The sequence below is a fragment of the Vidua chalybeata genome, chromosome 2 (assembly GCF_026979565.1).
Source record: "Vidua chalybeata isolate OUT-0048 chromosome 2, bVidCha1 merged haplotype, whole genome shotgun sequence".
Taxonomy (NCBI): Eukaryota; Metazoa; Chordata; class Aves; order Passeriformes; family Viduidae; genus Vidua; species Vidua chalybeata.
In genome coordinates this window covers 75,646,673-75,662,869 of record NC_071531.1, presented here as the reverse complement: position 1 = coordinate 75,662,869, position 16,197 = coordinate 75,646,673, and the positions used below count along the sequence as shown (strand labels likewise).

At 43.5% G+C, this 16,197-nt stretch overlaps 1 protein-coding gene across 1 annotated transcript in view; it reads left to right on the top strand.

Moving 5' to 3' along the window:
* Positions 1-156: 156 nt before the first annotated feature.
* The window catches only part of RSF1 (remodeling and spacing factor 1), a 61,379-nt gene continuing 45,338 nt past the window's right edge, over positions 157-16,197 (top strand). Inside the window, exon 1 of the mRNA XM_053935279.1 lies at positions 157-446. Within this exon, the coding sequence (XP_053791254.1) occupies positions 245-446 (202 nt within the window). The 5' untranslated portion in view covers positions 157-244. The remainder of the gene's footprint in view (positions 447-16,197) is intronic.

Below are 16,197 nucleotides of genomic sequence, written 5' to 3'. Positions count from 1 at the left end.
CCGCCCTCCGCCCGTTTCGATTGGTGGCTCGGTGGCTCTATCCCCGCCCCTGCCCCGCCTTGTTTTCATTCCCCCTCGCCGCGCGCGGCGGAGGGGAGCCGGCTCGCGCCGCTCTGGCCGCCGCCCCCTGCCCTCCCCTGCCTTCATCGTCCCCCCGGTGCATTGTGGGATAGTGGCGGCCCGGCCCGGCAGCGCCCCCTCCTCCCTCCCCCTCCCCAGCTCCTTCTCCATCCCCAGGTCCAAGATGGCGGCGGCGGCGGCGGCTCCTCCGGCCCCATCCCCGCCGCCCCCTGCCCCGGTGGGCCCGCGCTGCCCGGGCTCCTGGCCCAACTTCGCCGTTGTCTGCTCCTTCCTCGAGCGCTACGGGGCCTTGCTGGACCTGCCCGAGCTGCCCTTCCCCGAGCTGGAGCGCGTCCTGCAACCGCCGCAGGAGCCCGGAGACCAGGGTAAGCGACTCCGATACCTCTCCCGCCCGCCCGCTCCGGGGCAGCCGGCTGAGGGGGGCCCGGGGGGCGGAGGGGGGGCCGGGGCTGTCCCCCCCGCCTCCTCCCGGCCCCGGGGGTGGAGCGCGCCGAGGGAGAGGAGGGGCCTGGGATTCCCGGGGGGAGGGGAGCCCTCCCTGTTTTTTCAGGGGGGAGCAGCTATTTGTATGTGTATATTGGGGGGAGAGCTGCCTGCCCCCGAGGCGGGCATGGGAAGGAGGTAGGGGACTTCCCCCTCCCCTCTCTTCCTTCTCAGTGCCGCCTGTGACCTCCCCCCCTCCGTCCCTCCCTCCCCCCCATTTCCCTGGGTTCGTTCCCGAGCTCTGTGCGGGTGGGACTCCTTGCAGAAAACAGGCATAGGACGAAATAACTATTTTCGTTCAGCTTGGCGCTGGTAGCCGGTCTCTCTTCCACCTCCTCCCTTCCCCCCAGCTTGGGGAGCGCTTCGCAGCCTCTTCCCCCCTCCCCCCACTGTCTCTGCCCGTTTTTACCTCTCCCCCGAAAAGAAGGGCACACACGCACACACATACGCAAACACACGGGAATGTCCCGATCCCCAGTGACCCCCCTTCACCTCGGTGTATCTGGGATGACGAATGGGGGTCACGGAGAAGCCCTGAGCCCCCTCCACGGCTGCTGTTGTGGGCCGTCTCCTCCCCACAAACACAGACAGCCATTGTGTGCCACCTCCATCCCTCTTTTCTCCCTCTCCTCCTCCCCCATCCCCTCTTCCAGTGGCGGGGGGGACAAGCTGTGTGCTCGCTGCTGCTCCCCCCGCCGCCACCTGAGACGTGCGAGGTGGAGGGATAGGTTATGCATTCCGCTGTTTGCTTTCGAGCTGCTCTCCTCTCCTCCCTCTCCAGTAGCAGGTTCGGTTGCCAGACTCCCTAATCCCAGCTGCCCGCGATGGATGCGGGAGGGCCCGGGCCAAGGGAGCAGCCTGGGGAAAGAGGGCTGTGTGGAGGCGGCCGCAGGAATACAGAGGGGAGGGAGCTTGTTGCTCTTGATCTCTTGTCTCTGTTATTCGTTTGGTTGTTGCCTCTGCACTCTTGCCACATAGGGAGCCCGTGCCGCTCACGGCGCATGCTCGGCAAGGCCCCTTGGAAACTTCCTGCTGCTGGAGAAGCCCGGCTCAGGGCTGCTTGTGGTCCGACAGCCCCTGCTTTTCCCCCAAAACGCCCTCGCTCTCGCCTCCTTCCCCACCAAGCCCACCCTGTCTGGGGCGGGGAAGGGGGGGTTATGTGATTCAGTCGGCGTGTAGGTGTTTCCTCATTTAAAGGAAGTTGTATTTTGCTAAGTGCAGGTGTCCTGTCTGTGAATTCGCATCAGCCACTGCTGAAACAGAATGAAACATGATTAATATGTTTTCTCCTCATGTTGTTTGTCAGTATGAAAGAGACAGCTGAAATCTACAAAATTCTTAAAACAGGGTTAGTTTTGTGGAAAACTTGTATTTAGATTAAATTCTCCACCACTCCTGTACCTCTGCATTGTAGAAATGTCTCATTTTTGAAAAACCGTTTAGAAAAAATGTTGTTTTGTTAAACTGTTGCAGAACTTATTAACAAAAAACACCAACACATTTAAAGATTTGAATTTTTAGTGAAAATAGTAATTTTAAAGTGGTGTTTGCAAAGAAAACTTAATGTTCTTACTGTGTGGCACAGAGTGAGTGGATATGTAAGAGTAATTTAGTTGTGTGAACTGCAAAATAAATTAAACTGAAAGGGTGAGATAGTGACCTGTGTTTTAAAAATATGCATTTTATTAAAAAAAACCCAAACACCATAATTTCTGATGACTTTTAATTGCATGATGGGGGTTGTCAACTGGGTGGTGTTTACTGCATGACTCTTTCCTAAAAAGATTTCAAATTACTTGTGTTATGGAGTTTGCTTTATGGGTTGATTTGTTACTTGTCAAATTTTTAAACTATTTTTTGTATCATCTTTCCTGTTTGGCAAGGGACAGGTTATTTTCCGTGCTTTGGAACGCCCCCCCCCCCCAAATGGGAGCAGATGCAGCTTCTGAAAGTGTAATGTCTGAAGTACTGGGGTTCTTTGCTTATGCCTGGTGTAGCTGATGTAATTGTAGAGACAATTCTAATCTCTAAAAAAGAAAGTGTGGAGGTGTGAAAAACAAACTTGGATAATTCTTGATATTTTGTCTGATAGTTGGTGGGTGTCTTGGATATCTTTTCCTTTGATAAAACCAGTTTGTTGGGCACCTTCTGTGGTCTTGGGCTGTGGTGCACACTATTACCTGGTGTGTTTTACAGTTTTGGGAAAATGGATGCAGTGACTAGGTTTCACTGCATGGTTTTTACTTCAAGTAGCCCTCAAGGTAGTGGTTTTAAGGGTACAAGTCATTAAGTTGATAAACACTGATGGACAACTGAAGGTGTTCTTTTATTCTGAACACCTGTTATTTACAACTGTATGTAGTTTTCCTTGGAATGCAAAAGGATTTTGATTTAGTTTGTAATGTACTGTTAGTTTCACTTTTGATACCATCCTTGCTTGACAGTGGATTTGCAGTGACATAATAAAATCTCAGGAATTAGCTTTGGAGCCTCAAAGTGCTGGGGTTTTTCTATTGAATTTTTTAGGAATCAGTTTTAAATCTCAACTGCAACATAACACCTATTTGTAACTTCTCTTCATATTAATTTTGCAATCAAGTAAGGGAATCAGTAGTTGAGGGTTTCCTTAATTATCTTCAAAAATGTTTTGATGCTCAGTATTTTAAAAACATGGGGGTTTGAGTGCTTTTTTTTTTTTTTTTTTTTTTTCTTCTAGCATGGCATATATTGTCTTGTCTGAAGAGTTACTCTTGGGAGATGCCAGCAGAAGTTACTTCCCTTATATTAGGAGCCCCAAGGAGAACAAGGAGCTTAAGTTTGGATGTTGTTCAGTAGTTGTATAACAGTCATATTTTCTTTCCTGTTAACAATTAGAACAAAGTACTTGCTCATTATAAAGGAAGCAAGGTATAACCTTTCCATACAGGAAGGGATGCTGAGCAAATGCTGACAGCTAGGAAGCTGTCAGTTGTTTCTTAGAGGCTTTTTAGATTTTTGTTATCACATAGACAGCACTTGAACTTCACTGTATTACTTCTTAACTGAGAATATCAAGGCAAATACTGAAGACAGCATTGCTCAGGTATGAATAGTTTTCAGTCTGACTAATTGAGATATCAAATTAACCGGTATTAGTAGCATGTTAGATGCTTTAGCCAACTGTACACAGGTTGGGATTTAGTGAGTAATGTAAAACATACTTGATTGGGAAAGTAAGAATGTATAGTGTTGATTTCACTCATCATTATTGAATAGTGGGATAAACTGATAGATCTGGAAATAGTCTGCTACTTATAAAAGCTCTGTGATAAAGTAGCTTAATTTTTCTGGCTGGTGGCTCATTTAAAAGTTGCAACCATTCAAAATAAGTAATATGACCTATAGTTATCTGGTGAAGATTTTATTTTATGAAGAATAATTATCTTGCCTTTATGGATGTTCATTCTTGCTTTAAATACAATGTTGTGACTAAGGTTGCAGTTTTGACAATCTTGAATGTCTTAGGAAGGAGTAAAGTTGAGTGCCTGTCAAGATGGTGACAGTGTGAACTCACAAAATTTGCTAGTTGATATGCCTCCAGAAGCAAATTGGTTTTTGTAGGGTTTATTAAAAAGCAACTGCTGTGATTTAACCCCAGTTGAAAGCTCAGCCCTGTGCAGCCACTCACTCACTGTCCCCTGGTGGGATGGAGGAGAGAATGAGAAGGAAAAAAGTGACCAAACCAGTGGGCTGAGACAGGCAGTTTATTAGGGAAAGCAAAATGAGGAATTCATTCCCTGCTTGCCATGGGCAGGCAGATGTTCAGCTCCAGGACAGCAGGGCTCCATCATGTGTAAGGATGGCTTGGGATGACAAATGCCATGGTTACCAATGTTCTAGTCTCTCTTCTAGCCCCAGCTTTACATGCTGATCATGACACCATATGAGCTGGATATCCCTTGGGTCATTTGGGCTCAGCTATTCTGCTGCCTGTGTCCCCTTCCAACTTCTTGTACACCTCCAGCTCCCTCACTGGTGGGGTTGGTGAGGAGCAGCAAAAGCTTTGGTTCTGCATGAGCACTGCTCAGCAATAACAAAAACAACTTGGTGTTCACAGGCACAGGTTGCCCAGAGAAGCTGTGGCTGCTCCATTCCCTGGAAGTGTTTGAGGCGAGGTTGGATGGGGTTCTTCTGAGAAAGCTGGTCTAGTGGGAGGTGTCCCTGCCAATGACAGGAGGTTGGAATTAGATGATCCTTAAGGTGCCTTCCAATCCAAACCATTCTAGGATGATCAACACTATTTTGAGTACAAATCCAAAACAAAGCCCCATACCAGCTACTATGAAGAATATTAGCTCCAAGTCCACCACAGGAGCCCAATATATGATTTTAGGTGGAACTTCTGGTGGCTGAGAGCTGTCATTACAACTGTATTGCTGTACTTTTAGATGCAAGACTAAGGTAATGATACAGATGATTCTGTATTGTTCTGTGGTACTGCATCTCCTTTGCCTCTGCTTGCTTCCAAAGGCAAAACTGCAAACTGGAACAAATTGTCACAGGAAAGCAATACTTGTTTTCCTTGTTCTTACGAACATATGCTGTAGGGGCTTTTTTGTTTGCCTGGGATTTTTTTTTGTTTAGTTGGTTTTTTCTTTTTTTTTTTTTTTTTTTTTTTTTTTTGGGATTTATTTTGAGACAGTTATTACTTGCAGTAGAAGAGAAGTTGCAAATTTAAATAGTAAAAAATGTGGTAGAGGGGAGCAAAAACTATATTTGTATTTAGGGCTGTGTTTAAGGAACCATGCTATCAAGTCACCACCTCCTTTGTATCAGTAAATAGCTTGAGAATTGGTATAAATGTTAATTAAGCACTTGGTCTCTTGTGAATGAAAATATTAGTAGATTGTTAGCTTGCACAACAGAAATCTAATTTTACACATGACTACGCAAAACACTCGCTGGTTTGCCAGGTTCCCTGGTGAGTGAATGGGAGAACCTCTCCCGGAGGTGAATGGCATCTTCCAAAGTGTGCTAGGCTGCATTAGCTCATCGATTTTTGCAGGCTTTTCTTAGCAGTGTGGCATTTGATTTTTTTTCTCCATTGAAGTGGTCACAAGTACATGTTTTGTGTATTCTTTCAGTAAAATTACATCATAATCTTGTTGGTAAAGACCATGCTAAAGGTGATATTGAAAATAGCAAGTCAATTTTGTGTGGATTTCTAATCTGAAGCACTCTTCCATACTCTCACTGCAGCTCAAACTTTATCACCTTTGACTCTTGACAGTCACCCTGACAGACTGACCTAGCCTGGAAGATTGTTGCTTAATTACGGCATGAATGTGTTATGTTTGTTTGGAGCGTCATAATAAAACCACTCTGCACATGTTGACCGAGGTTTAAATGATTTAAAGAAAGACATGGTGAGGTGCAATGTCTGGTAGGAGGTTAATTTTCCTGGATCTTTTCTCCCCTTTTCTGTCTTTATAATGAGTGCTAGGTTAATGGCAGGCAGCTTATGGAAAATTTTTGCAAACCATTTATAAAGAGTACCTGTTACTACATTGTAGACCTGAAAAATCTTTGGGGCTAAGTTCTATTTTATAAGATGCTGTGTTTTCCTTGATTCTTCTAGACATCTAAAACATTTTTTTCAGTAGATTATGTCTGTGGTTTTTTTTTATTGTCATTCCAATACCTCTGGAAAACAATACAATGTTAAGCTTAAGGGTTCTTAACCATTCTCTGGAGAAGTTAACTATTAACGTTGACTTAAACTGCTGTTGAGTATATATATGGGAGAAAGATACCTGAAACTTTGTAGCTGTTTAATATAACACTCAAAGGCAACTCTATCTAATGACATGGAGCTTGACAGACTTTCAAGCTCAAGATTAGCTGTGTTGCCAATGATAAAGGTAGTGAAATGGTGTTCTGTTAATGTGATTGGTTTTTTTCTTGTATTTAATGTTTGATATGAAGTGTGTTTGTGTACTATTGATCAAAAGTTACAGGTTTGATGTGACTCTTAGGTAAAGTTTTGATATGTTGCAGTAACTCGTAATATCCACAGAAGATTGGTTAGTATTAAAAATAGGTGATAAATGTGATATGGAAGTACTGTCAAACATTGCTTCACTTTAAATTTAATAATTGATATTGTACATAAGATTTATTACCTGGTTTCAGTGAAGAAGGATTAATTCATGTGGTGTCCTCTTACGTAGATGGCCAGGTTCTGACATATAATGTTGGTAGTGTCTGTAGTGCTGGGTGGGTGGAGTTTATTCTCACATTATATATTGCTGCATCTTCTTCATTAACATATTAAGCGTGTGGATATATTGACATTAGAAGCTTTCTTCTGCCCTAAAACTGTATCAGGAGGTAACACTTTTCATCTGCTCTGCAGGTGTGAGTGTTCATGTCTTTTCACATCCTTTCCTTTGTGAATAAGAAATTTTAACTGCTGTTCTGAATCAGTCAAGTATTTATCACCTTAATGCAGACTGACCTGAATGTATTTGTGGAGTATAAGTATATAAGAGTGCCTTCCTGCTGCATCTAGGGACTTAACCAAAACATTTATGTCAAAGCCATGAATCCACTACCTGTTAGTAAAATGCTGCATTTTTAACTTAGGAATTAACTACTGGAGAATAAAAGCATAGCTAGTGAACTTCAGAACTTGGTGCGTTTCTTCTGTGTTTGTTTCATTTTTTACTATGATGGCGGTTCTACACTCATGTTTCTATACACCAAATTAAATAATTTGTTGAAGGTAGACTCCAATGGCTTGGAGATGATATCCTCAAACAGCATAACAGGGTTAAATCTGGAGAAAGTAAGTAGCAGATCATTCTTGCACTGACTTCATGGCAAATAAGTCTCTAATGCAGAATAAACTAGTCTGATCTACACTTCAGTCAGTATAGATTAATTTGATGTTAAGGTCAATGTGCCACATCTACACATGCTTTTTGATTTAAGGAATGAAGTTTACCTTGGAAATAATTATCTCATAACTATTCCTATTTTGTTAGTTTTTCCATGGGGAGACTTCACACCTTTATGTGTGTTGAGCTGGCATGTCAGCTCATCCCAGTGTGCTTTCATATTTATACTGTTAATGCAGTTTTAGGTAGACTCCACATCTCATGATCCAGTGTAGAAGCCAGGAAAACACTGTACTTCTGGTGAGAGAAGCAGTTCGGTCTCTTGCCAGTAGCACTGCCCATCTCAAAGAGATGGCAGAATGCCATATGGAATGGAAAGAAACTTGGGACACTGTGCTTCAGGCACAGATGAGCTACAGAGCATATGAGGCCCCCTCGCAAAGCTCAGCCTTCCTAGGGATTATGCAGATTCTGTTGGAGCATGTCTCTCCATCAAGGAAGAGTGGTATGCTTTCAGTAGGTGGCTTTATTGAATTCCAGCACAGTTTGGATGGTACAGAACTAGAGGAAAAGCTTCTGATATTTCTTCCAAGTCAGAGTCTTATTCAGGAGAAGTGTATAAGAACCAGGAATATCAGTGGAAATTCTTATGGCCGGTGTGAGATGGTGTTCAGTGAAAGAAGCTCCATGGCAGTGCTGTACTATAGTACATTCGTATTGGAGAACTTCATAAACATCAAAGTGAGTTGTGTGTGACCCCATTAACACATGTAAGGTGGAAGTTGTGTTTTAGCCAGCAGTCCATCAGCACTTTGCCTTGGCCAACTTCAGAGGTTTGCAGAAACTCTTAAGAGTTTCTCAGAATATTCTCCCTGCACCTATCTTTATAGCTCGGGGTCTTCCTGAGTTTTCAGCACTTACCATGAACTTCTTTTCTCTTAAACAAGTTATTAGGGGTTATTTCAAGTTGTATAGTCTAGTGTAAGAACAGTTAGCTGATAGACATGTATAATTACTAGTGCCCACTGCTTGGTACATACGCTTCTGAGCTCATCCCAAAGCTAACATTTAGATTACAGAATCACAGAACAGGTCAGATTGGAAGAAAAAACAGTGGGTCATCTGATCCAACTTCTGTGCTCCATCAGGGTCATCCTAGAGCACATTGCACAGGATTGCATCCAGACAGTTCTTGAATAACTCCAGCGGGAAACTCCACAACCTCTCCAGGCAAGCCTGTTCTAGTGCATGATCATCCATACAGTAAAAAAGTTCTTTCTCATAATCAAGTGGAACTTCCTGTGCATCTGTTTCTGCCTATTGCCTTGTATCCTAGTGCTTTTCACTGCTGAGGAGAATGTGGATCCATCTTCTTGGCACCCTCCCTTTAGATTCTTACATACATGGATGAGATCCCCTCTCAGCCCTCTCTTCATGGGGCTGAACAGGCCTCAAACTTTCCTTCTAAAAATGATGCTCCAGTACCTTAATAATTTTCACAGTCCTCCACTGGACCTGCTACAGGAGCTCCATGTCTCTCTTGTACTGAGGAGCCCAGAACTGGACACAGCACTCCAGACGTGGCCTTACTGGGTCTGAGTGGAGGGGCAGGATCACCTTCCTCGTCCTGCTGGCAATGCTTTCCCTAAGGCATCCCAGGGTACCACTGGCCTTTTTAGCAACAGGGGCACTCCTGGCTCATGGACAATTTGTTGTCCATGCACCCCTGTGTTCTTCTCTGGAAGGAGCAGAGCCGCTTTCCAGCAGGTCAGCCCCCAGCCTATGCTGCTCAGTGAGTTTATTCTTTCCCAGGTGCAGCACCCTGCATCTGCCCTTGTTGAATTTCAAAAGTTCCTCTCTGCCCATCTCTCCAAGGTGTCAAGGCCCCTCTGAAGGGCTGCACAGCTCTCTGTGGTGTTGGCCACACCTCTCAGCTTTGTGTGAACTTGCTGCAGAGTAATCTGTCCCTTCAACCAAGTCACTGATGGAGAAGTTAAACAATACTGGGCTCAGTATAGAACCTTTGGGGACATTGGTGTGACAGGCCTCCAACTAGACCCTGTGTTGCTGATTATGACCCTTTGGGATCTGCTGTTCCACCTTGCTGTCTACTTATCCAGTCCATACTTCCTGAATTTGTCTATAAAGACGTTGTGAGAGACAGTGTCAAAATCCTTGCTAAAGTCAAGTCACTGCTTTCCCCTCATCCATCCAGTTAGTTGTTTCATTGTAGAAGTCAATTGGGTTGGTCAAGCGTGATTTAATGAGTCTATGCTGACTACTCCTGATCACAATGACAGGAAGGATTCCATTGTGTGGGGTGAAGCAGAGGACAGGAGCTACTGAACTGTCAAGAAGGGTCAGATGATGGGAAGATGATGAATAGATAACCTGATGAAGAATGTTGTGGTTGTGTGCTCACTGCTGCCTCAAAGACAGTTGTCTTGCAATTATTTGGAAATTCCCATTTTAATATCAAGGTCTCTCTCTGGGCCATGCAATGCTTCTTGGTACGGCTGTGTTCCTCCATGTTCATGACAGCCAGGAAGTTGAGGGAGGTATTCAGGACTTCATGTTACCTGCCATTGTTGGACCAATTGTCCTCTGGTATTCTCCCAGGACAATCTCTGTTGTGCTCCTCTGGGAGGAAAAGCAGGAGTATGGCTGGCGAGAGAGCTGAACTTGCATTCCAGGAGTATCTCCCAATGCAGGCAGTGTGCACTTCAGGGATCACCCATCCCATGGTGGGGGAACTGCCAGGCTGCCTGTGTGGGCTGCAGTGCTGTGGAGCACCCTTCCAGTGTGCTGCAGGCTCTTCATTATTCCCTACTTGTGCACTGATGATGGGGCAGAGCAGTTTAGCAGTGTTTGATGGTTGGCTGTTGATGTTTCTTGAGTTCAGTAAAATGCTTAAACCACTGAGAAATAAAATTTGTAAATGGCGTGTATATTTTTTTATGTCCTCCAGCTTTGCAGTAAGAGCATAGTGTTCCAGCTGTGGAATAGCAAGGTCTGTGGCTGTTTGTTACACTAAGTTAATCTTTCTACCCTATTTCATTACCCTTTCTCCTCTTCCATTTTTTCTCCAAATCAATGAACTTTCCTTTGCTTGAACTCATCTATAACACTTGACTAACATTCTAGCATTAACAGGTATTGCTTAGTAACCTCTAGCATTTGTCAGTCTCTCGTCTATTCCCCAAGAGCTAAACAAAGCTCTTAAAGCTCAAGCAGCAGAGAATTTCTCAGAACTACTGTGGAAATTCCGGCCATGTTGATGTCTAGGGGAAAACAATTTTGCTAAGTGAGAGCAAAATTTTGCTAAGTGAGAGGAGGCCTATTTTTCAAGTTTCCCGTGTTTCAGCAGCTCTGTTTTGTATTCAGTTTCTTTCCATTATGATCATTTAGGTCTTTTAGTACTTTGGAGAAAAATGCTGCTTATGCCCTTGAACTCACAGGCGTGGTTCATATTTGAGGAATGGAGATATTTGATATCAAGATATTTGAAGCAAATTGTACCTTACCTACCTTGATCTCTAAAATCCTCTTTTCTAGGAAAATGGTGCTTATCAGCATGAAGCCCAGCCTGTTTTTTTGGTTGTCTAGGGCTATACCATTTTTCTATCCTAGCAGTTGTCCTGAACCAGTAGTATGCTGAATAAAACTGGTTGTTCAGGTTTGTGTGTAAGTAAACACTTTATTTCCTACTCTACTCAGTGTCTCTGTGGTACTACCCTGGCTGTTTTCCAACTCATCTACAGCTATCTAGGAGCACCAGTGCCAGGGCACATTTATTGCCTTTTAGTATTAATGACTACCAGGATTATAAAGGTTTCCTCCTGAGAACAAACGGCGATGGTTCACAAAAGCTGTATTAATTAGTGAATGATAAAGTGTGGAAATTTTAGTTTGATCCCAGAGCCTGCAGTGTGATGTTCTTGTAGTTATCAAGAATATATTTCAATAAAGCATCCAAGGTGGAGAGCTGTGTGATGGGTGCAACAACAACAAAAAGGAGCACTTAACCCCCCTCCCAGTTTTGCCTGGAGGTGGTAGTTATGAGGGAACCAGTTTAAGCTGGCATAAAGTGGCCATGTGAATGCCCTCCTTTGCAAAAGACACTTCCATTAAGTGGCAAAATTATCCCTTAAAATGTATATTTAAGCTTAGACAAAATCTGTAGCAAACAGCATTAGCTGACCTCCTAAATAACACCTTAACACTCTGTATGAAGGTTAAGAAAGTTTAGCAGCAGGTAAGAAAAATTGATATGAACAGGGAGCTTTTGGAAGACCTAACCTTAATAAAGGGAGATCCGAAGGAGTAGTCATAAGTCAAGGAATAAAAGCACTATGTCCTAGATGATGGAGCATGTTCACAAAGCTAGTAGATGTCTCTGAATGCAGGTTGGACAAATGGGTGTAGGATGGTAAGGATAAGCCTACGGGCTAAGGGTCGGTTTGTCTACCGAGTAGAGATTATTTGAAAGGTGGAAATCTAACCCTGCTGAAGTCCAGGAGAATGTATTCCTAGCTAGAAGTAGAAAGAAGGAAGCTAAGAAGTCCAAGGGGAAATTGCAGAACATGTAGACAGAAAAGTGTCTTACTTAAAAAGAAGAAAAATCTGGGAGACATGGATGGCTAAAATCATCAGCCACAATGCAATGATTAAAATAAGTATGTTACTGAGAACTTAAATAACCTCTTTGCATAAGGTGTCATTATTAGACTAATTTGTGATATCTTGATTCTCTTGTCTGTTGGGCAATAATGATGAAATACGGTAAAACTGACATATTAGGAAATCATGTAGAACATGGTTAATAATGTGGAAGCATGCTGAGTTGCCTGGATTAAGTATTAGCTTCGCTTTCTGAAAAGGTTTAGCAGTACAGCTGGTAAAACAAAAATACAGGTGAGTATTTGAGTAAAGAAATGGAAACCAGAGTGACTAGCATGTTTTAAACACTTCAGCAAAGATTTAGGAAATCAAAAGCAAAGAGCTTTTACATCTAGTTTTCATAAACTTCACGAAATCATAATTTCATAGTTCTAATAGTTGTAGTAGTTATTCTCCAGAGAGAAATACTGCTGTTTTCATTGAAAGCATGGATAATTTCTCTGAAGCAAAGATAGGTGGTTCATGTTTGACATATGCTTACATATAGATGCAGTCTTTTTAAAGAGGTCACTGTTTAAGGTGGTTGACTTAGTGTTCCAGAGCAACCTTACATGGCATGACACAGATAGTAACTCTCATGCCCAGCCCTTTCTTTGACATTATTCTTTGTGGCAGGAGGGATCAGGTGAGGCATGGAGAATGTTTTTAGCCTTTTCAGTCTACAGCCCAGCATGTTAATGCAAACTGATGTTACCAGTGGTCTGTGTTCTTGCTGTTGATTTTAAGTTAGGACTTGCTGAGGAGAGGCTTTGCTTTCTGTCCAGCCCTGACAACCCTACCTGGCAGAAGGCTGGCAGAACATGAGGGGGTGCATCACTGCAGCCAAGTCAACCACTGAATGAGAGTCAGTCTCCAGAGGGAAAGCGCCATAATAAACTTTAAACTGATTAAATAACAGGAAGTTAGTTAGAAAAAGAGATTATTTTTTATTGGTCACTGTAGTATAAATAAAGTAGAATTCCTAATTTCTTTTATTTTTTTTATAGCATGGGCAGTTAATCTCATTTGCCAAGAAACCAGAAGGACATGAGCTGTTTTTAAAAAGATCAAGGTGTAAGATGGCTAGTTCAGCCTAGGGGGAGGCACTGCTGTCGATAAAATAATATTGCCATTGGGCAACAAAACTGCAAATAAAGGAGAGTTGTTAAAATTAGCTGTTAGCTCAACAAAATACTCTAGGTAGTATTGTGATAAGTCAGGGAAGCATGCCTATTAAAACAGACATGGAGTTTTAAAAATACCAAAATAACAGCATGAGGAGTGGGTTGAGAATCATACTAAAACTTGGGGGATATATTATTTTGAGTATATGTATCTACCTCTTGTTTTGTAGTTTGCTTGTTTGTCGCTATCTTGATTTTAGTACTCAGCAGTGGCAGCTCCACCTTGAGAGATAACACTGAATGTAGAGGAAGGATGACTGCATGGCAGCTTATACTATTGACTTCAGAGGACATTTTTAAAAGTATTCAAAGCAAGGCTCCTAGAGTTTTGCATTCCTTTTATATAGTAAAACCAGAAAAATGGTACATTGAATGAAACTCAAAAGTAATTAAGATTTAGATGCCTTTCACATGTTCTGTAATTGCAGCTGATTGCTGCAAATTATTATTGAGGCCAGAGCCCAAAAATATTTAGAAGCTGATATAAATGTTGAGTTGTAGTGAAAATATTTTAAAAGAAAACTAAGAACATGAAGTTTCTTGCTTTTATGTTAAGCCAGGCTCTATGAAAAGATGATTTAAAGCTGACCTATAGGCAGGTAGTTCTGTTACATGTGCTGTGGGTTTTCCTTATGCACGTTCTGAAACAGCAGCTGGTAGTCACTGTCACATCGAGTGATATGCACCGTGGCTCATTGTTTTCTTTTCCGAGTGTCGTACTCAGCTGTTCCTACTGCTCAGTGTGTTCATCTTCCTTTCTGTCTGTTTTGTTTTATACGGGAAGGGAAGGATTTGATGGCAGAAGTTTTATGCTTTCAGACACTGTTTTGTGTTTGGGTTACTTTGTGGCACGTTCCATCTGTCGGCAGCCCAAGCTGCCAGGTTCTTCTCGGATCCTGACAGCATCTACCTGTGGTTGTGTAGGTTGGAGGGTTTGTATCTCAGACATGAGACTGAGTGATGGCAGGCATTATGGGAATGGTAGCGACAAATTCAGTGTCCCTTCAGGCTGTTACCCTTGTCTTACTTTCTAGCTCAGATTAAAAGTTGTGTAAGAGGTGGTTGATGGCAGCTGAGCCTGAGTTGCTTAGAGGCAACAGTGCTGCCAGTCTGGCAGAGGGGTCTGAGCCTTTGTTGCTGCCTGGACAGACAGGAGCTCATGTCGACCCCTAAGGTAACAGTCTTGGCTCCCCTGGGAAGCTGCAACAGCCCCACAGTTAAAACAGTTTCTTGCAATTAAAAGAATTATGTTAAGGGGGGGTAGATATTTTAATAGTGTTGACAGGTCAAAACATGAATTTGCTCATAGAAATTCATACCTAAGAGTTGGGCGTTTCAGGGAATGAAACTTCTGTGAGTCTTCACGTTTTGAGTCTTCACTTTGTGAATGGTTCGGTTATCAGCTCTTCAGAGGACAGAAGTGGTTTGCTTTAAGTCTAAAGCAGTCTTCATTTTAGATCTAGACTTAAGGAAGCTGGTGAAAAAACACACTGTATACTACTTTATGTAGTACTAGCACTTTGTGAGACAACTGTCTTGGACAATTCTGCTTCTTAAATTTCTATTATTACATGCTTCCTGGGTTTCATTAGACATAATGGACAAAAAGTTGCTACTCATTCTGAAATTATTTAAGAGAACCCTCAAATTCTGTGCTAATTGGGTTAAAGTTGTAGAATTCTTTGTTTGGGATCATGAATTCATCTGTAGAATGACTTTCATCCACACATGTGACTTGTACCTTTCATAGAAATTGTCGTGGTTTGACATGGAAGTGAATTTTTTTTTCCAGGAAGTTGGGTCAAACCAATCAGTGGTCAGGTTTGGATATTGGCACCTGTAGTGACCACTGAAAGTATGGACACACCTGTGAGAACACAGGGGGTTAAAAGCAAGAACTCCCAGGAGAACTCTCTCTTTTGGTTCCGGTCGTCAGAGAGTGCAGGCGCTCCCCTGCCCGGCCATGGGCTGGGTGGGGGAGGGGAAGCCATGCGGCCGTGTCCAGGTAGGCCGAGGGGGCTGAAGGTCTGGAACCCAGCCAGCTCCTGTGGACGGAAGGGTGGAGAGAAGCGGAGATGCCTTTGTGTCCCCCCCTCCCCCCACCCCCTAGAGGGAAAGTGACAGAGAGCCTGACGGCACGGCAGAGGAGAAGCAGAAAGGGGGGGATGATGCCCAGCGTGGGAGACGGGAATGCTGGACAGAGATTTCAGCTGTCCAGGGAGTCTGAACTTTTAACCCTTTCCGGGAAATGAGGGCTTTGTAAAATATTACTCCTCCTCGATTTGTAGTGGAAGAGAGACAGTCCGGGACCTGAGATGTTAGAAGAAGAAATATTTAGGTGGGAGATGATGAAGTAGCTTTTGGCTGGACTTTTCTTGTTAGCCATAGACTGAACCAAATTCTCCTGCAATAGAGACTGCATTTTAGGGGGATGCAGTGGTGACCCAAGGAGACCTGCTTCAGCAACCACCAGCGCAGGAATGGCAAGAACAGAGGAAAGCTGAGGAGGGAATGGTGATGCCCTCTGTCTTCAGAAAGAAGATGATCTCTGTTCCTGGACCCTTGGCCCCAGGGGAAAATGGGGGGGACTGTAGTCCCAAGATGAGAAGCTGAACTGTTGTATCTTTGGGTCCGTGGCAAAGCATCCTTAAAGGAGCCCTATGAGCAGTCTGTCCATGCACGGTGGTGAGAGCACTGTGACGTGGGAAAGGAGAGTGTCACATTGGCAGATTTTCTCCGGGTGGTTGCCATGTGTGACATGGAAATACAGGAGGTGGCAACTGTGTTTCCTGGGGGGTCTGTGGTGCAAGAGAGACTTTTCTCTCCCTTGATAGATTGAGTATTGATTATCTGAAGGGTGGTAATTTGATCAGGAATCTCAGGTGATGTTTCATGGTGGGTGTTTTGGAAAT